Source organism: Saccostrea echinata, unplaced genomic scaffold, assembly GCF_033153115.1.
Source record: "Saccostrea echinata isolate AGI-Se365-2 ecotype Australia unplaced genomic scaffold, CSIRO_AGI_Sech_v1 ptg000015l, whole genome shotgun sequence".
Taxonomy (NCBI): Eukaryota; Metazoa; Mollusca; class Bivalvia; order Ostreida; family Ostreidae; genus Saccostrea; species Saccostrea echinata.
Window position 1 is genome coordinate 9806481 of NW_026889764.1, and position 22287 is coordinate 9828767.

Below are 22287 nucleotides of genomic sequence, written 5' to 3' on the forward strand. Positions count from 1 at the left end.
GCATTTATTTTAGGAATGACTCTAATTCTTGGCCAAATTATTCAAGTATAACCTGGTTTGGGTCAGTTTACGCTTTATAATCCGCGAAACTGATTATAAAACAGCGTAAACTGAATCAAACCAGATTATACTCGAATAATTTGGCCAAGAATTAGAGTCATTCCTTATGATTTAATTTTAAAATCTATGGGTGTAAAATTTCGTTGCTTTTTATTAGTTCAAATTTGCCGCTCAATAATACAACCGTAGTAACGGAAGTGATGAGAAGCGAGGGAAGGTAAAAACTGATACATAGGCCTAGCAGCCTTGTTTTTTGTTTACATGTGATAAGATCGAATTATTGTTAGAAGTTAAAGGTACATTTATTAAATCTTGAATTTCCCATGAATCCCGAGGACTGGAAATGAGAGGATTATATGGATACAGATGATTCAGCTGGTTGTCGGGGGGGGGGGGGGTCCCCATACCAAACCAGGTTATACAGAAATAATTTGTGTTCCTTTTTGGATATTAACCAGTCAGAGGCTAGAATACAAACAAAATTAAATTATTCTTAAATATTGTTTTAAAAGCACATTTTAAAACCCCTAAACGTTACAGATGATGTTAATTTTGTATTACAATTACAATACTTGGATAGTTGTTATGTTGCAGATACGACTGCATGAAATTAAAAAGCTGCGCAGAGTCATGCGCACTGGAATTAGACTCAGCCTCGTTAAGCCACTCTATAAAAACAGGGAAGATTTTCAACGGCTTCCCTTCCACTATGCATTTCAAAAGTTTTAGTAGATCCATAGACTAACAGACTTCTACAACATACCAGGTACAAATGGGCCCTAAGGGTTTGACGCTCACTCCGAACTCTTGAGGCCCGAGGGTTCAATATTCTCGTTACCGGAGCCGCGTCAAAAACTAAGTTGTTTAACGTGGGTAGTGACTGACTGTTTCTTTGCTAAGTCCTCAGCATTATAGGTAGAAGTCATGGGTCTTTTGGGTATTTCCTTAAATAAAGAGGTCCCGTGCTACTGTTGGCATTTGTCAGTAATGAAACACCAATGCATAAATCAAAATTGTAACACTTCGCCTAAAGTGGAGGATCTCTTTACCTGGGTTTAAAATACTATAAAGGCGTAAAGCAACATCCAATTATCAATCACATGTGACCTTTGGGGACACCTCCCCCTGGGTTTAATTTTCTAAGACAAAACTGCTGTTCTCGTAACTATAAAGCTACCAAATATGTGTGTTCCTTCCTGAAATCACAATAGATTAAGTCCTCTCAACATCCAGGTAAAATACTTGGATTCTATGGCACTCACATGGATATATATGAGCGTCCTTCAGAAAGGTCGAGGCGAGAATTCCCATTATGAAACTTTTATTTCATGTCAGGAATTCCCTATCTTTAAAAGTTACGTGTGTACCTATAAAAAATAAGTTAATAACACAAATAGTAAATGTATCTTCCCACTACAACATGGTTAGTTTTTATCATCTGTAGTACAAACAGATATAAAGTACGCCTAAGGAATAAGTACAAGAAATGGCATAGATAACTACCTCATAATTATAATTATGAATAGCTTACATTCACACCTTATAATATACAAAAAATTCTTTTCTTTAATTCTAGCATTCAGTTCGATGGGGCTTGTCTTCATCTGTAGTTTCATAACATCCAGTCTTTTCAGTAATTTGATTTAGAATTTTAGTAAAAAGTTGACATTTTCTGACTTAAAGTGCATATAGTGTTTACAAACATGAAATTGACACTTTGACTGGTACTCTGCCACTTTAATTTTGTTGCCTCACTACGGCATCCCCTTCCCCCCAGAAGAAAATCGACAACTGAAAGATCTTCAGAATCTAAAGAATGATATTATAGAATCATAAAACTATAAAACTTTAAAATTTTTAGTTGTATTATTTTGTTTGTTTGTTTGTTGTTTAACGTCCCTCTTGACAATTTTTCACTCATATGGAGACGCCACCACTTACCGGTGGAGAGCTGCAAATTTTGTCCCATACTCGGCACTTACGGCCATTGAGCAGTGAGGGATCTTTTTCGTGCCAGTCCCTACTGGGAAACGGGACATCGTTTTATACGGTTTCATCCGAAGGACCGGTCTCCACGTCCCACGGTGGGATTCGAACCCGCGACGTAAGGATCAACTCCTTACTTCGCGACTATAGAGCAGACGCTCTAACCACTGCGCCACGCGGGCGACAGTTGTTGTATTATAAACATCTTCTAAATTCTAATTTTTTCTCTGAGAATGAAAACTGTGTAAATCAACCATCTCTTTGTTCTCAAACATAACTGAAATATGTGTTTGATTCACTTGGAGCTTCGTGTCTCTCTGTGGACCTAAAATTGATTCTGTTGACTAGAAATAAATGAGTCTGCAAAACATAGAGATGCATTTATAATCGAGAATGGGGTCTACGAGTGTAAAAGGATGTTATATTTATAGGCTATTGACTGAATACCGGGAGATATGCCAGCCTGGTGTCTTTGCACGGTACAAAACAACCAAGCTTTTGAAATCCACATCTGCCAAAAGACCGAGGGCGGTTATAATTTCCAATATTCAGTCAATAATTTTTTTATTACATATTTTAATCCAGATTAATTTTTCTTGTCTCACATGAATGGATTTTTTTTCTGTATGTCTGGTCATAAATTCTTTACAAAAATAGTTACGGATATTTGTGTCTTAAAATGTACAGGTATATGATGTCTCTTAGAATGTATGGGAAAATATATTGTAACTTTACAATTGCAAACGCAAGAGTGCATATTCACCCTGGCAAAAAATACTGAGATGGCTCTGTAGAAGTTCAGATGAAACCCTAATTAATGCTTTTAATTCATTACAGACCTTCATGACAAGTGTTCTAAAAGATATTCATTGGAAATATGTGCTTTGTTATTTAAATATTTTTTAAATTTCTCTACTTCCCTTGAAATCTACCTACAACAACTTTGAATGGTTATTACATAAGGGATTGTACCTATTCTTACGTTCGGGTCTATCGACTGAACACCTGGGAATATTCCAGCCCGTGTCTTTGCCCGGTAAAGACCCTCAAACTTGCGAGATCCGAATCCGCTGAAAGACCGAGGGCGGGCATAATTCCCAATATTCAATCAATGATCTTTTTATTGCATATTTTAATCCAAATACATTTTCCCTACTTAGATGAATGGATTTATACTGTCTGTTTGGTCATAAACATCCTTACAACATTAGTAATGGATATTTATGACGGAAATGTACATGTGTTTGATCTCATTAAAATGGAGGGGTGGGAAAGTATAGCATTACGTCACAAATGCAAACGCAAGCATTTAGACCCGGGCATAAAAGGGCTGGTATGTCTCTTTTAAAGTTCAGATTCCCTGTATATAATTTATTAAGAATTTTATCAAATTATGTAATAAAGCCTAATTAATGATCCAAATTCATTACAGACCCTCCGGACAAGTGTTCTAAATGACTTTCGTTGGAAATATGTGCTTTGTTATAAAAATAATATTCAAATTTACTCCCCTTACTTATAACCGAGTTTTTTTTTCTTTTTTTTTTTACCGGAATGAATAAGTCATCCTTAAACTTCAACCATCAAGATGTCATTTTGCCTTATGAAATTCTCTGGCAAAAATAATCATAAGAGAGTAAAGATTGATCCTACAAAAACCAAAGTAACTAGCAAATACTTTTCAATACACTGAAAACAGACAGAAGTCCGTTTTTTCGGCATGTCTAACTATTACAGTAGGATCATCAAACGAGTTTTAAAAATACCCCCCCCCCCTCAGTTCTTTTGAATAGAAGAGCATTAAGTTCCTACGGATAAAAGAGTGTCAAAAATCCAAAAATACCATGATAAATTCTCTGTTTCTCTCCACAGTTCTCTCATAACTTGATTCATAAAATATATATTAGTGATGCTTCAGACACAGCAATTGGTTCTATTATTAAACAGAAGACACCTGCCATCAACGAAACGGTAAAAGCCTGTAATTAAAAAAAGTAACATGAGTAGCGAAAAAAGTATGCTAGGAAAAAAAAAGTGTTAGTTGTTGTCTTTGGGCTTGGCTAGCGGTAAGTAAACTTACCATAAGCACATCGTTTGGCTTAAAACTTCAAAACTTACGGATCGTTAGAGCTTTCTAACTTCATGAATACAGTACAGTTTTGACATTATTCAAAAGATGATGCAGTTTGATTTTTCAAATCATTATTCATATACAACCCTACAGACAATACATACCGTTTCAACTGTCTCAACAGACCTTCCAACTGCGTCTGAGTTTTAGGTTTCTCAAACATCTACGGGGATGTTAAAGAAAATATCCAGTTCATGTTTCATTAAAAGGTTCAGATACACTAATGATGGCTTTGAAAGATCAGGAAATCTTTGAAAACATACATGATAAAGATTTCTTGTTGCAACTGAAATTATACATCAAAGAATACCTCTCATATGGCTCATTCCTTTAACGACCGGAAACTCAAAGATAAAATTGTGTCTTGCATGATGAATCAGTCACCTTAGCATCTCTTACAATAGCGCTGCAAATGACAACCTCAGGAACTCAAGTTCGTATACCTGCTGGCCCTGACAAGAGTGCCTCAAAAGAAGATCCTCTTTGCTTACCATTACGGTCTAGCTTATAGAGGATGCATTGAAATTGACAATTGCAAAGTTAGAACATGCAGAAGTATATCTACCCAAGAATGACTCAAAACATCATTTATTATTTACGTTCTTTCGATAGATGTCAAGTAGTCAAGAGAGACTTGGATTCCTCTAAACCTCGTACGAAATGTCATGTTAATTCAAATACACTTTCGAAATTTGATATTATTTCAAAAATTGTAGGAAAAAACGTCTATAAAAATGCCAATTTTCTGTTTTGTTGTTTTACATAATTTTTTTTTCACCACCTATGGATTTTGATATTTGTAAGCCGGTAGCAGACCCGGTTATTGAGAGGAACTCCGAAATCCGTAAATTAACTTCCTTTTCTATTGTATGTGTTAGAAAAATCATTGCTTCGGGTCTGAATAGTACATATAAAAGATAAAATGAAGGTGAAAAACAATCTTGTTTGTCGCCACCGAAGCCATGTGATATATGTATAATAACCGATTATCAAGTTAAACTGGAAATAAACATTATCTCAGAGTTACAAGGGTACTTTCGAATAAGACTCGACAAAGAGTTGATTCTTGAGATCCTTAATCAGGTATAAATTATAAGATATATGATATTTCCCAACATGGTTTTATCCATATCACTATTATTCAGACTGGAGAGCATGGCTAATCCTTCTCATTATCTCACGTTAAAAAGGTCATCTTTATCTTTTTTATTTATAGGTTGTAACACAACACAAGAAGACATATAGCGCTTCCAAAGATTTGTCCAGCAGATTTTTTTTCCAAATGGTTCTTTTCTGATATAATTTATTTCGTCAATCAAAGACTTTTATTAGGGTAGTCGCGGGCCAGAAATAAAAAAAAATTGCAAAAGAGCTAGGTTCACTTTATCCATAAAATGGCCTGACCTAATACCAACTAACTGACCAAGACCCATGTCACATTTCAAACATCAATATAAAGTAGAGACTTGGTGTTTTCATTTCCTACCAAAAAGTTTCTTCTTGGGCTATAAGTATTAAAAACTGGTTATGTGAAATTACAATGTTCTTGAATTTTACAGAAAACGGGTGTATATGAGTACCTTTGGCAAAGAATTTAAACATGAGACCACCCCTCGGTCCAAAAAATAAAACGTGTATTATTATCTTCAGAAAAAGTTCTTTCAATATATAAATGCCTATTTTGGATCAGAGGTTGGGCTTTATGCAAAATATTGAAAAACAGCTTAAAATTATGGCCATTGTTGAAGAATTTTTCAGGATTTGAGGATGATGACGCAATTCACGACGTCATAATACATTGACTAGCGAGAAAAATACGTAATTTTTAATAAATATGCAGTTACCAAGGGTCCAAGTAGAATTAGATATATATTTAACTAAAACAAAGCAGTTGTAATTTTTCAGAAATTCATAGGGCCAAAAAAGATCGTAAATGAACCTTGTTTTTTACTTTAAAAAATAAGTAGAACAAGATAAGATAAATGATCTTACTTCGTGTTTTAGTTTTAATGGCTGTGAGGTTATATCTCAGAAAACACTATCACGATTGATCACAAATGGATCTGCAAATGGAACATATCATTATAGCTTAAATGTGCAGATGCATGCATATTGACTGCTAATTTATAATTTTAACATTCTGTAGTAACAGCACATGCACAAAAATATATGGAAGCTTTGTCCCTGTGCAAATTTCGTTTCTTAAATTTTGAATTAGTATGACAATACATGTCTCTTATTTATTTTCAATATCGATGAATAAGTGTATTTTTTTTAATTTTTGTATCAGAATCACAGAGTCTGACACATCTGTTTCATATTTGGATATTTTACTTGAAAAAGACGTTAATGGTAATCTAACAACCAAGCTTTATGATAAATGTGATGACTTTAACTTTTCAATTGTCAACTTCCCTTACTTATGCAGCAATATACCTTCATCACCTGCATACGGGGTTTATATCTCTCAGTTGACTCGATACGCAAGAGCATGCTCTACGTATGTACAATTTCTAAAACGAGGTAAATTATTGACAAACAAGTTGGTGAAACAAGAATATCAGCAGTCTCGTTTAAAGTCATCATTTCGTAAGATTTATGGTCGATACAATGACCTTGTCAGCAAATACAATTTATCATGGAGTCAAATGCTGACCGACGTTTTTCATATTAATTGTTAGGCCATTATTTACACACTGAATGGTCGACAGATTTTTCCATTATTTCCCGATCATGACAAGGAGCACACGGCGGATGTGACCGGTCGGCAGGGGATGCTCACTACTCCATGGCGCCTGATCCCACCTCTGATGTTTTGGAGGTCCGTGTTTTCTCTGCTCCTATTTTGTAATGTTTAATAGACTTTTGAGCTTGAATACTCTTCGTTATCTCCATATATTTCATTTTAAGTATTTGTTTTGTTTAATCGGACAAAATAACCAAACTGTATGTTTGTTGGTAAAAAAAAAAACCCACACATTTTTGGTTTGAGGGTTCCGCAAAAACTTTCTGCTTGAGAAGTCAGTCAATGAACGTTCTGATATACCATTAAAATTGTTTTTAACATATCTTAAGCTGATTCAATATATATATTGCGATGGGATTTTGATGTAAATTTCATTTACCGACAATGCTGATTAAACCTGGTCATTTTTGCAACTGCCAAAAACCAGCGATGCAAATTAGATATAAAATCTCTTGATCCTATCTAAGCCGTAGATCAAGAATTGCAAATTGAGTGTGATGTAAAAAAAAAAAAAAGTCATATGTCCAACATCTTTCCGATTGGATTAACATCTTTTCTCTGTAAAAAAAAAAAAAAAAAAAAAAAAAAAAAAAAAAAAAAAAAAAAAAAAAAAAGATATTTGACTCTGCTTTATCAATATAATTTACATCAAATATATCCATTTATTGCAATACTATTGACAAAGTCGAGGAAAAGATACATATTGTCTGTAAATTTGCTCTCCCATGTGTTCAGTCATTCATGAATTTTAACATTTTTTCGTATATATGTATATGTAAGTAATTAATTAGTAGCAGGCAAATATTCTTCTTTTTCAGAATTTCAAATACCTTTGAACTTGGCAAGGATCATTCTTTATTCAATACCATTCTTTTGCTACTTTTGAATCAAGAAGGAAATAGATTTCTATATATATATTAGTATACAGATATTCTTACAATAAGAGGTCTGAAATTGGAATTATCACTATGACATCAAGTCGTGTTGAATTAATATGTTTTCTCACAGCTTTGAACTCCTCTCCATAGGCTAATTCATGACTGCAAGAACAACCAATGTCCAAGGTGACCTTGTAATAAAAATAGGAAAATCATGACGTAAAATAGGTGTGTATTGAGTGTATTTTTCCCTGCACAAATATATTATTGAATTTTCTACATAAAAAAACTCTCTCGGCATTAGTTATAATGTAAATATCAAGGAAGTCGTAACAATGAAATGTGGTGTAATCAAATATACAAGTTGTGAATGAATGAAGAATTATCTAATCTGATAATCGTACGACAGCGATTTTCCAATATATCCTTTGATATGATCACGAAAGGTAATTATAAAGATCACAGCATTGATCCCAGATTCACATTTACTTGATATAATTTTGTTTTTGCCATACAGAGGAACATGATCTGATTTTTCTGATTTAATTGCTTCCGCATTGAAATTGTATCAGTGTCTTTTTTGTGATAAAGAATATAGAATATTAAGGAATACAGGTTATAAGATCTTTAACCCTTTAGGGTTATAAGATAATTTTGTTACGCCTTTCAGCATAACAAAAAGTTACCTTGTATGTTCTAGCCAATTTTATTGAACATGAAACAATCATTTTGGTTATGTAATTCAAATGAAAGAAGGAAAAGTGTGAGACTGAGGAAACCTTTGATAGCGGTCAATAACAATGACGCATATTAAACTATTGTCTGTATAGTTGTGACGGAATGGGGCATTTTGACATGTACATTTTTCACTGAATGTGGAAAAGCAGGTTGTTTATTAAAGAAATATCCTAGTAACATATCGAATGCAAAAGCGCAACATGTCCTATTTTCATAATCTGCTTGAAATATGGCGGACTCTCAGTGGTGCGTTTAGAAAATTTACAATGTCACAGATTTCGGTATATTTGTACTTTGATCGGATATATCGTAATGATCTTAAATAAGCAGTTGAAATACCACATACAAATTTCGTGACGAAGAATTTCAAATCTATGGCGAATGATTCAATTTCTAATTAGAGAATGAAATATTCATTTTCGAACACAACAATCAATATTTTGTTTGGGACTTGGCGTGAAGCACAATGAGGAAAACCTAATTGATAACAAGATAACAAGATGAAGAAAGCTGTGAAAATCTCTTTGCAATATGTGAAGAAATTCATTTGATTCTGAGCAGGGGAAAATAATTTTACTATTTTAGATCCACCACTTCCTGTATCGTGATTTACAATTCATCATCCATTGATATTTCTTATCACATTTCTATCATGGTAGCTATAAAAACTCTTTAAAACTAGACGAAATACCACGCAAGCGTTGGGAATAGAATTTTAGCACTGATGTTGGAACAAATCCAATCCAATCCAATAGTTAATCACAGGCTAATAGCAGGAAGAAATACTTTGTTCAAATTCACGCAGTTAGTTTATGAGCAAATGTAGTGAAATATATGAATATAACGAATAGTATTCAAGCTCAAAAGTCCATTTCACCGTCATATATGTTTTTGCACAAAATATAAAAAGATTAATAAATTTAAGTATTTTAATGGTTAGAATTTATACGAAATAACACCAAATAATATATATTTTAAAGACTTTTAGGAGAATCAAAACAAGTATCTGAGAGTTTTACAATAAGCTCATAACAAATTATTGCCCCTTACTTTTTACCGTTTATACCTCAATGTTTTACACTATGTCAAATATTTTCTTAATTTACAATCTACTTTAATTAAACAAACTCTATGGTTAATGAAAAAAGTAAAGATAGCGAAAAATGATCAATCTAAAAAATATCTGCAAACGATACAAATCTGTGAATAGGGCATAAAAGACGGGTACCGAAAATTCCAGGGGTTGGATCAGGTACCTAGGAGAAGTAAGCATTCCTTGTTGACCGGTCACACCGCCGTGAACCCTTTATGAAAATGAAGCCCTTGACATGTCAGGATGGATTCAAGGTATTAAATGTATATTAAAATCGCGAATTAAGCGATTGGAGATCAATATAAAATCATCTATCCGTCTGTCTTCGACAATGCAGAAAATTAGATTACATGATCAGTATGTACTGGTCCCCGCTGACAAAGCATGTAATAACATTGTCTTTATCTGTAAGGTTCATTGTTTGAATTGTATTTTAGAAGAACTAGGATTTAATTCTGCAATTGGTAATTCAACTTATACCCATAGCTCCCTTTCTAAGGAGGAAATTCTTTAAAACCATATGTCAGTTTTAGATATTTTAATATTTCCAACAAACAAAATGAATTTGAATTACCATACCTATACTGGATTCCAAAACTCCAAAACTCCATAAAAACCCTTACCAACAAAGATACATAGCGCGTTCCAGTAATGTTCTACGTGTACCAAGCCCTTTCTTTACTCCTCACTAAAATATTTACAGCAGTGGAGAAACTTCAGGAAAACAACAGTATATTTGAGAAGTCTTTTAAATCAGACGTGGATATTTAAAAACTCCAAGGAACTTTTAGAGAATTTGAACTCACAAAGTATTACCAAAATCAATAACATCAAAACTTTATACAATCATTCCCTGCAATAAATTCCTGGCGTTTTGACATCATAGACAGCTGCTTTATCAATAAAATGAAACTCGTAAATTTACTTACCTTGTCACTGGTCATTTTCAAAATTATTTTGTTAAAAAAAATTCTGATTGTACACACGAGTATTCTGAATTTGATATTTAAAAGATGCTTGAGTTTCTAATTGACAATATCTATATGTTTTTTTTTTCTTTTGGAAATCAGGTCTTCCAACAATCTGTTGGAGTTCCCATGGGTACCAATTGCGACCCTTATTAGCAGATTTATTTTTGTATCTATATGAAGCAGAATTTATTTAAAAACTTATACATGAGAACAGGATACTTGTTGTTGCCTTCAACTCGACATTTAGATATATCGATGACGGATTATCAATTAACAATAGTTACTTCCATTCATATGTCGACTCTATGTATCCCAGTGAACTTGAAATGAAAGATTCCACAGAGTCTGACACATCTGTTTCACATTTGGATATCTTACTAGAAATAGACGTTGATGGTATCCTAACGACAAAACTTCATGATAAACATGATGACTTCAACTTTTGTATCGTCAACTTCCCTTACTTATGTAACAATACCTTTACCACCTTTATGAGACAAGGATATCAACATTCTCGTTTAAAGTAATCATTTTGCAAGTTCTAAGGTCAATAAAATGACCTTGTTAGCCCAAACTATCTATTATTAAGTCGAATGCTGACTGACGTTTTTTTTTTCGTATTAATTGTTAGGCCATTATTTAAACACGGACTAATCTAGGATTTTTCGTTTGTCCAGTCATGACAATGAGCACACGGTGGATGTGACCTATCGACAGGGGATGTTTACTCCTCCATGGCACCTGATCCCACCTCTGATGTTTTTAGAGGTCCGTGTTTGCTCTGCTCCCGAGTTGTATTGTGTCAATAGAATATTGTTCTTGCTCACTGTTCCTTATCTTCATATTTCGTGATGGTCACTTTTATTGTTTTCAAGTGTTGCACATTGTTGCTTCGGCACAAGTGTTTAACACGATTTATAATTATATTTTGTTCCATAAATAAACTTGTTGTCTCCAGGTGTACTTGATATTTGCTTGGGAGGAGACATAGTGTTATTAGTATACGAAATATCTCATGATAATTTCAAGTTACCCAACATTCGAGGGTATTTTCCACCTTTCATCGTAATCTATATCAAAGCAAAGCAGTTACACTTCCATCGAAAGTACGATTTATTTAGAGAACATTCTCCTCTTTTGAATTTTTACAAAATATTTAAGCTAATCCTTGCATCAGCCTATCATACACACACATATAAATTCTACCCCTAACCATGGTCCTGTGAACGGGAGCATTTTTGCATTATCATGTTGAATACACTTAATTTCAATCTAGAGAAATTAGAGAAAATAAATTTTCAATATTCCAGTAATAATTACACACTTTCAGGCTAAAAACTGCAGTCAAGACACGTGAGTTTTACAGTGACGTTCTAACACTTTACATGTGGGTTTAAGATAAGACGTTAACTTTCATAATACTCCTCCCGTCATGGCCGCTTTAGTATGCAGTGAGAATTGTGTGTATTTAAAAAATTATTGTGACACAAATTATTCTTTATCCTTTCATTTTAAAAACATTTTCGTTTAGCATCAGCTTCAAAATAAAGAAGAACAACAGCAATAAATACATACATGTATTTCGCACCACTTCAGATATATAAATAGTTATATGCTTTCCATTACAAATCTGTAGTTTTAGTGTTTGTTTATGACACTGTACATGTACGTCCAAATTCAGTTAAGTTATGCTTATCTTAAATTTTCTTGTCACAAGCAAAATCAATGAAGTGAATAAATAAAAATAATGCTTTATTTTTAAGAATAAAGTTGTATTAACCTGCCAAAAAAACATAACCTTGAAATATATCATTTTACGATATTTTGAAACATAAAAGTAACAAGAAACTCTTCGAAAACTCATGTCACAAACTGAGGCTTTGTATGCATCGAAAACTGCACCTTTGTTGTACAAATGTAATCTTTGCCAATATATTACATCAAATCAAATCGCAGAAGTAAAGTATGAAAGAGATGAATTAAAAAATCAGTTTCCAGAAAAATGCTAATAAAATGAAAATTTGTAATATATCATTGTAACAAAAAATACAATGAATTACATTTAGAAATTTAAATGCCATGAAAGCTATAGCCTTTGATGTGGTCTATGTTTTGATTTTATAATTCTTTTGTTGTTTTTTAATGAAATAAGTATTTTCTTGCTTCTACAAATGCAAAATATTAAAATTGCCAGTGTACTCTACAAAATTCAAAATTCTCATTTTTAGTGACCTGCGATTTCATACCTGTGTACCTTTAATACATCATCTATGTGGAATTCAAATCATTCATTTGAAACTATCATTGGTGACATTGATTTAATCTAATGATTTCAGAATGCTAATTTTTTTTCAAGGGCCAAATAATTATCTGTTTTTTTCTTACAATGATTTACCTTACATTTGATTCGTACATTCAGAACCGATTTTTTTCTGTTAATGATTAATATTTAATAATATCTTTTATCATTTTTTTTCATCAGAAGTTGACATACACAAAACTTCATAGAACGTTCTCTTCAGTATAAGTATGAAATTTAGTGGACATTTTTTAAATGGTCATTTGCACACCTTAACTGAATTTAAGCGTGCAATACTTTCATACTAAATAAAGTTCTACGAAAAAATATATTCTTTATTCATATATTTTGCTTATCAGATTCCAGTCTCGGAAATTGCAAATTATTCAGGTGAATAATATCATTAAAGCTTGTTTCAGGTGTACTTTATGTCCAAAGGAATGTTTGCTACCTCCACTTCTGAATCCACAGCCTCACTCTGGGCAACCTTTAGCCAATTTTTCCAATCTCCTGCTTCACCTGCAAATTTTACTTAGGTAATGAATATTTACAAAAACATAATAATTTTTTTTTTGGGAGGCGGGTGGGGAGGGGTTCAGTATGGAAGACCTTTAACAACATTTATATCAAAAGCTTCACTTAAAAATTTTAATATACTAAATGGCAGAAAATTGTTGATGTCATTAAGTCAGTTTTGTTGCCTGTTGGACGTAGAGATGATAATTTAGTATTAAAATATTTGAGATGGAATCATCCATGCACGGATGTAGAAGGGGAGGGTCAGCAGAACCCCTCCCTCTGAGATTTTCAGAGATATTAAATTTTCTATTTAAAAGTAATGAAAAAATGACCTTGGACTCTCTCCCTGTGGAAACACGGACCCTTCTTAAAGTGGTAAGGAAAGTCATGTTTCTGATGAAAATTGACTCAGGAAAGTGCCCCCCCCCCCTTCCAAACCATCACAAAATAGTTTTTTATGTTTGGAAAAGATGCTTAGGTTGTCTTTAGCTTTTAAGAGAAAGATTTTTTGAGTCTGACATGAGGACACCCCCCCCCCCCCACTTTTAAATGAAGTACATAATGCAACAGACGTCGTGTCAACATTTTAATACTTAAAGCAACCAATTCATTTACATAAGACTTTTATATGTCAAAACATGTAATATAGACGTACTACTTATTCAGAAAAAAATTCTTAAGGTAACTAATTTCAGATGTTTTAATATTTGCTTTGAAATATGAAGAAAATCTACCTTTCCTGTACATGATATGTTTATCCTTTATATTGGTCAAATTGCTCATAAATTCGGGGACATGGCTGTTCTTGAATTCGGACATTGTCTTAAACTCGCATTTTGTAGCAATTTCATCAATAAGCTCCTCACTGGATTCAAGTTCTAGAAAATTGGAGATTTTTCTGACGTGTCCCTTCAGGTCCTATACATTAATACAATAGAAATTACAAACGACAGAGTTACAGGAATGTGATGAAATGAATAAAATGATAGCTGCTGTTTTCAAATTCATAAAGACTTGTTTGAAAATTATAACATGAAATATACTGTACCCTCTTCATATCCTCATAGCAAATGTTCATGAATGGGTAGGAGGTGTTTTTGTTGGTAAAGTCCATCCACTCTTTTATAAAGTTCATCCATGAACCCCCAGAAGATGGCACTGTGAAAGTAATCATTTCTGTTTTGAATATATTTATTATCATATAGAGTTCAAAAATCAGGCAAATCTGAAGAGAGATAAAAAAAAAAGTACTAGTTCAGTGAACTTTAGATATTGATCATTTAACTTTTCTTTTTGAATATGTGTGTGTGTGTGTGAGAGAGAGAGAGAGAGAGAGAGAATTCATACCATTTCCAGTTATAAACATTTCGAAAAATACATCAAATTCCATATCTTTCAGCATTTCTCCCATCTTTGTTTTCTTTAGGAAATGAAACATTGAAACAACGACGTCTTTTGGATTTCTGTAGATATGGATAATTTTACATCGCCGTTCCAAGAAATCCTTTGGCATATGTCGGGGTATAAAGTGTGATACATATACACCATCGGGTACCTGCTTAAGTTTTTCTACTGGAAACAAGTCAAGCAGAGGAGGAACAACTATTTGAAACTCAGAAGTATTGTTTCTTAGCATAGCCACTATTTCATAACACCAGTGTGTTCCTAAATGAAAGAAATCTCTCTTACCTAAAAATAACTTCACATTTGATGTTTCTAGGGTAAAAGATCAGAATGTCAAATTTTAATAACTGGTGATAACTTCCGTACCAATGAATAATGCATGAAAGATGATGTCATCATGAAACAAAACTTAAATCATCAAATGCTGAGCTTGAAGTAAAATTATATTCAATTAAACCGTTATAAGTATGTAGGAAATTTTGTTTGCTCAACAATATTCAGTTTTCACAAAGTGGCTGATATTATATATGTGTATTCTATGTTTTACAATCACTTACCAGATTTTGGAAATGACACCACACATACATCACTATCTCGAAATGTCATGTTGTTCAGTTGCCGAAATTTTTCCTCCAAATTCCCAGCTATTTCGGCTGGAAATAGTATTCCATCGTATTCCACTGCTCGCAGAATTACCTTTCCACTGGAATCTTTGATTTCTTTTTGGTTCATCTTGAAAGAAAGAATACGTTTGCTGTTCAACATTCACTATCACTAGCATTTGAATATTAGTTGTTAAGAGTGACATACAATGGTCTTTGTTATACCTTTAAAAATATGTTCCTATATAAATCAATACTAATAAAAGTCTAACATTTCCTATGTTTTACTGAGCGGGCATAAAAAAATCGATGTTTGACCACAGAATGAGATATTGGACCTGTCGATGAGATGTTGGACCGCTTACGTCACATAATGAGCGGGGTCAGCTAAATCTTATTTGCATTCGTTGGCGTTCGACATACATGTATGTATTATATATATATAATATATAGATATATGTTACCATGATTAGTTATTTTCAGCTGCATTACCAAAAACAGGTCAACATTTTAAATTTTAATTTTTTTTTAAAGACAGCTTTATCAGTGGGTCAACAGCTGCAATGGGCACAAGATTCGTTTCCATCAAAGCATGACCTTATCACTTCCCAGTAATTAATTAGAACAGTAATTAAAGATTTGCAAAAAAGAAATAAGTAGGAAATGTTGCAGTTGTGCTAAAACTAGATATAAAGGGGAATTGGCAAGTGATATATATAATCCTAATCCAGCTACAATTAATTGCAGCTATTAGATTACATTCTAAGGGAAAGTATAATTTGGCTAAGCGGGGCTTTGGGGGGGGGGGCATATTTCAAATAAACTGGTAATATTTGAAATAGATGGGCAAAATCAAAGTGGTTCATCATCTCCTTCGGATCGATTGAATTCTGATATTAAGTTAAGCTATTAGAGTACTGTGATAGGCAGATAAACAAAGTGATTGGTCAGGAGTCTCACTAGGATAAGCAGCACCAACTACTTGCTCCGTATGTTTTGATCTTCATTTTGATGCTTTAAAAAGGAAATTAAAATTCACAAATTGATAATTCAATATATCAGCTTGCTGTAATTCAGTTTTTGCTTATCAGACTATATTGGAATGGCTAGTCTGCTAATGTGTGCGACGAGACGGGGAAACAAAGCTTGTCGAATAATCAGTTAAATAGAAATTATATATGAATCATCGATTATTTAAAGATTTAATAGGTTGATATGAAATTGCAATATTGAATATCAACTAGTATATTGCATTTACTAGTATATAAGAAAGTCAAAACCAAGAAGTTAATAATGTGTTGTCAAAACAATATTGATCCATTTATTTAAGGTACACTACGATATTCAATTTTAAGCTAATTTGGTAAGGGATATCCAGGATATGTCCAGAAGTATGCCTTATCAAGTTTGCCAGTTTTTTCCAGCCCACATACTCATGGACAAAGAGTTGCAACATACTCCAGATTTTGTTTTCTCTGATTTTTTATTGTGCTTGTTTATTCTATTGCGCACCTATGTCAGTGTCTAATGGGGATTTAAGCCTTGAGACTAATTTTATCATTCTGTTTAATTATTACCAAATACATGTATAATTATGTATAATACACAATTGTCCACGCTTATACCTAAGTTTACCAGAGATAAAACTACTCCCTTATAGACATTTTTTGGATACTCAGCATACTTAGTATCGCAATTACCTCAAATTATATAACTTACTGCTGCTGTTTTGCGATAAAGTCAAGAAAGTTATAAATCTCCCGTCATTTTCGGGGCATAACATATCGTTTACACGTATTGTTTACGTTAGTGACAATTGAATGATACGAACAATAAGTATGCCGAATGTACAATGCATGGCCGTAGGAACCGGGGGAGGGGGGGGGGGTATTTGTAGAATGCAAAATTTAAAATCTTATCTCATTCACTACAGTTAGGGAGCAACCGCTAAAGCACATTTGCAATCAAGATGCAACAGGGGAGGTTATTTTAGCTTTGAAACGCTGGCTATAAAATGCACATGTTTATGCATCCAGTAGTTGTTACAAGGCTCACATATCTTTACTTTCTCTCATTCCAATGATTTTTTTTAAATTTTACTATGGATTGTAGTTGTTTCATAAATTTGATTTATACAGCTGGGGAAATGAGGGGGGGGGGGGGAGTTAAGGACAAACATATAGTTTTAACAGTATTCTAAATGTTGAGAGGTGACGTAAATATCTCGTTTTTGTTCAATTTTGGTCTGATACACTCCAAACTTTTTAGGTCAACTATAACCAATACTTGCAAAGATAGTTTAATTTTTTTTTAGAAAAGCCATAAATATGCGTAACAGGAGTAACAGCCTAGTAGGTAAGTAATACGATAAAATAAACCAACGGAACGGAAAATACAGTGCAGGTAAGGATCCACAATTTTAGATTAAACGGGGAGTTGTTTTATACTGACAAGTCCATAATTGCATTTCAACAATTATAACGGAATAGGTGAATGACCGTTGACGATTTAAATTCATATTTTGTTTTAATGCATTGAATAGTATAAGTAATTGACTAGTAAGACACTTGTTTTGTAAGTTTGTATTGGTGAATGAGCAGGCCCTGGTCGACGCTGACCATTTACGTTGAGGTACTGCCGTCACCATGGTTCTTGGCACCCCCATTCGTGGTGGTTGCAGTTCCATGATTACTCGTGGTAGACATGAGTATTCATGGCCCTGGCAAGTGGCGTATTCCGTCGCACCTCAACGCAACTGGAGGAATGCAACACATATTCTTACGCTCATTCCATTGTTTATCCTACTTGCACATGTAAATTGAAATGCAGGATTTGAATTTGTGCATTGGCTTGTAATTGCCAAGCAGTTGACTTGATTGATATTGAATTGATTGATTGATTGATGATTGATTGATTGAACTTGATTGATAATTCAATCGGTGACGTTCATGCACTTGTGACCTACCCAGTGCATGATCCGCCCGATTTTGGTCGTCACATTTGTTGTATTGATTTTTGATTGTGGGGCAGCCCTTTGGTAGCCCCAGCAAATTGATCACGGCGGCCAGAAGCGCCAAATTAAACAAGTAAAATAATATCTCTGTTGTTTGTTTGATTAATAGGGAATCGGCAATAATCATGTAAGTGTGCACTAACTCGTTTCCTTTCATCAATTCCCTAATACATGACAATTTTTCATCCCAAAGACCCTAAAATTTGTCGCCTTCTTCTCTCAAAATCCAATCCTACCTCGCATTCATCTCTCCGCTCTCTCCCATTCCGATTTCCTTTTTAATTATAAATGTTTATCAATGGGCATACAGATATATTTCTTAGATAATTAATTTAAATTGATTTGAATATGGGCATAAGAAAAACTTATAATTAACTTGTTAAGATTCCATTTTGAACATTATTTTCATAAATTCTCAGTTGTGGGACCGAAGGTAATACGACTAAGTTTTCGTAACACCATGCCAAAAAATCCCGACCATTTTCCAGAGAGACGGAGTTAAAAAAAAGTGTAATTGATGCAAATCACCCATATTCCCCTAACGCTAGAGAGACAATTAACGGCAGCAGATTTGAGGGGGTGGATCCTAAGTTTTCAGTTTTCTTAGTTAAAGAAAATTAAAATGCTACCCAGGAAGTAGCCTCCTATGCTCTGAAAAAAAAAAGTTCCTGTCAAAATTTATTTATGTATTTACAAAGTATATAAAATGTACTAGGCACAGGTACTAAAATTGTAAAAATAGACTGGAAGAAAATTTTTTAAAAAAGTCTCATAAAAAATTAATTTTATACATGTATGTATGGACTACAATTGAATAAGTTCATTTTCATTGGTCAATTACCGGTGTGATACCTTAATACGGCACAGTACTTTCCACAACAAACATGTTTATCATGCCCGATGTTTATTTATACTAGAAAAAAATATTTTGATATGGAAACACTTTAAAGATTGAAAGGCCTCTAATTTTTTACTGAACAATTAGTTTATTATAATCTACTTAATAGTCTTTTTCTTTTATTGTACTTTTTTAACCGCCACATATGATATGCATGGAACCCCCCCCCCCCCGCCAAAAAAAGAAATGACTTGTACTTCATGCGGGGAAAACTACATTGGACAGACCGGTAACAAACTAGCTGACCGCGTAAGAGTCCATAAACAACAAATACGGGACCCTTCTGTCAGGAATACGCCATGCAGTGAACATTTTGATTCATGTGCGAATGGAAACTTTTTAATATTTCCATTTTATAAAGTTCTAGAAAATAATGAACAATTACGGAGAGCCAAGGAAGATTACTTTGTTAAATTATTTAAACCTAAACTAAATGTAAATTGAACATTATAGCTTAAAATTAGCAGTCTATTTCATCACAATGTACATATGTTCAATTCTCTACTTTGGCGCCCTAATGACATTTACCTGCGCCAATATATAATGCTGCCTTTATGACGTCACAATAACGACGTCATAACAACCAAGTTGTATTGTTTTTATAAACTTTGTTACACTCTGAAGAGCCTCACGGCGAAAGCGCTTAGTGTAATAATTAAATGTGAACTTGTTTGTTTATCTTGGATTTTATTTTAATTTATAACCTACCTATACCGTGGACTTTTACTACAATTTCACTATATATATATATATATATATATATATATATATATATATATATATATATATATATATATATATATATATATATATATATATATATATATTAGCATATGTATATATATATATTCTCATGTATATATATATAAATATATTAGCATATATATATTTCGAAATTCTGGAGTGATGAAAAATTGTCGCACTATAACGACAATGCATAAGCTTTAAATTCCTTAAATTCAAGTCGTTGAAATGAAATCACATTCAGTATTTTGCACTCGATTGTTTTATTTAATTTCATAGCAAGGCGGGAACCCAAATGAATGATACATGTAAACAGCCTTCTGAAAATACCGAAATCAAGATAGTGTTGCTGTTATCACGTGCGTTAGACAGTCAACTCTTTTGTAATTCTTTAATAATGCTATACTTAAAAAATTGTAAAGTACTTGTCAGAAACTGTATAGTTGTCTATTGGTACATGTAATTTGGAGAAATAAGATTATCTCTATTCAAAAAACACATTTTCTTTAAAAATGTGACAGATATACATGTAATTAAAATTCCTATTTCGAAATTGATTGAAAATTTGAAAATAATACTAAAAAATAGCTTGCTAGCCTAGGTTAATAAAGCTTTCTATATCATTTTGTCTTCCTACTTATATCTTTCGGCAGAAGAGGATTTATAAGAAGTGATCAAATTCTTACGCATTGTTCACAAGGTTTACATATTGATATTTCACGATTTTGTTATTTACACAGTTCTGTAAGCTAACAACGTCACTAGATTGTGTGTCAAGGTGAGATAGAAAATGGCGGACTATAATTCTGATCAATATACTGCTTTATATATATATACCGGTAAACGATGAAGCACAGTTTGAATATGAGTAAAACATATGTTAGTTTGCCTCATGTTCATTGCATTTTCTTACATGATTTTTGTATTGTGTTAATTTAAAACTCTTCATAATTACATGTATGATTCATCAAGTTTTCTATAGAATGTTTAAATATTTAAAACATACTTTAAAGAAAGAAGTGAATATACTTCTCAAATATTCAATCAAATAAAGGGTTAATGAGGTAAATTTCTCACCTTCCTATTGTATCCACGACAAACGTTGTTCTCCGTTGTTGAGTGCTGCGACGCTTAATTTGGCTATGATCGTTCTAGTTAGTCAACTTTTACAAATATTTATGTGCCTTGTGTCTACAATGGTTTATAGGTACGTGTCATAGGCTGCCAAAAGCATCTGGCCACCTTAAAAAACAATGCTGCATCACTCCAGTTCCATAGCATATATTAGCATCTTTTCTGTTCTTTTTGGGGGATTTGGGCTTCTATTTTTGCCCTAATCTTCTTTGCTAGAGGTTAAATGTATTAATTAAATGATGTGTTCACTAATATTTTCTTCATTTTGATGGTCTTATCATAACTATTTCATTGTTTTTAATATAGAATTGGATTTTTAGTATGCAAATAATTCTTTTTATATATTGTAAAGTATAAAGTCGTTTGAGAGAGATATTATGTATTATTTTGTATGAAATAATTTCGTTTGCACGACTTATTATGACGTCGGTACATGTACAACACACCTCGTGTGCACAACTAATCATCTCGTTTGCACGGGATTATGTATCGCTCAAACGAGACAATTTCCCGTTCACATGACTTTTTTCTCGTTTACACGACTTATTATCTCGTTCAAACGAGATGTCATCTCGTTCTTACATCTTTGTTCTGTCTAATCCATGTTAAGTCTCAGATTAGTAATAAGTCTCTCCTATCTTAATTTGGAAATTGTGTACATGCTTGTCTTTTTCAAAAACAAAACTTGAAGAAATTATTATTCTTTACTGGCAATAGTTTATTACTTTCTGCTTTCTACAATAGCGCTTTGTAAGGCGGCGTACAAGTGCAATTTCAATTTCGAGGAAGAAATAAATGAAATCGTGTAAAAGATATTTAAAATCATTTGTACGTATTTAAAATCGATTGTACGATTTAGAAAATCTTTGTATGATTTTTAAATCGTTTTTACAGATTAGAAAATCATTTAAACGACTTAGAATTTTTTGGTACGATTAAGAAATTATACGAGTTTAAGAAAAACAATGAAACAAGCAAGAAAATCCTTTGGACGATATAAGAGTCGTTTGTACAATTTAAGAATGTCAAATGTACGATTTTTCAAAGCTGTTGTTTTATCAAATAAAAAAA

At 32.9% G+C, this 22287-nt stretch overlaps 1 protein-coding gene across 1 annotated transcript; it reads right to left on the bottom strand.

Moving 5' to 3' along the window:
* Positions 1-12167: 12167 nt before the first annotated feature.
* LOC133187831 (sulfotransferase 1B1-like) lies at positions 12168-21225 on the bottom strand. Its single transcript, XM_061323228.1, has 6 exons — positions 21160-21225; positions 15383-15557; positions 14769-15086; positions 14470-14579; positions 14156-14339; positions 12168-13421 (listed from the first exon to the last, which is right to left on the bottom strand). The coding sequence occupies exons 2-6, from the start codon at positions 15555-15557 to the stop codon at positions 13318-13320; spliced, it is 891 nt and encodes a 296-aa protein (XP_061179212.1). The 5' UTR covers positions 21160-21225; the 3' UTR covers positions 12168-13317.
* Between the last annotated feature and the right edge of the window lie 1062 nt (positions 21226-22287).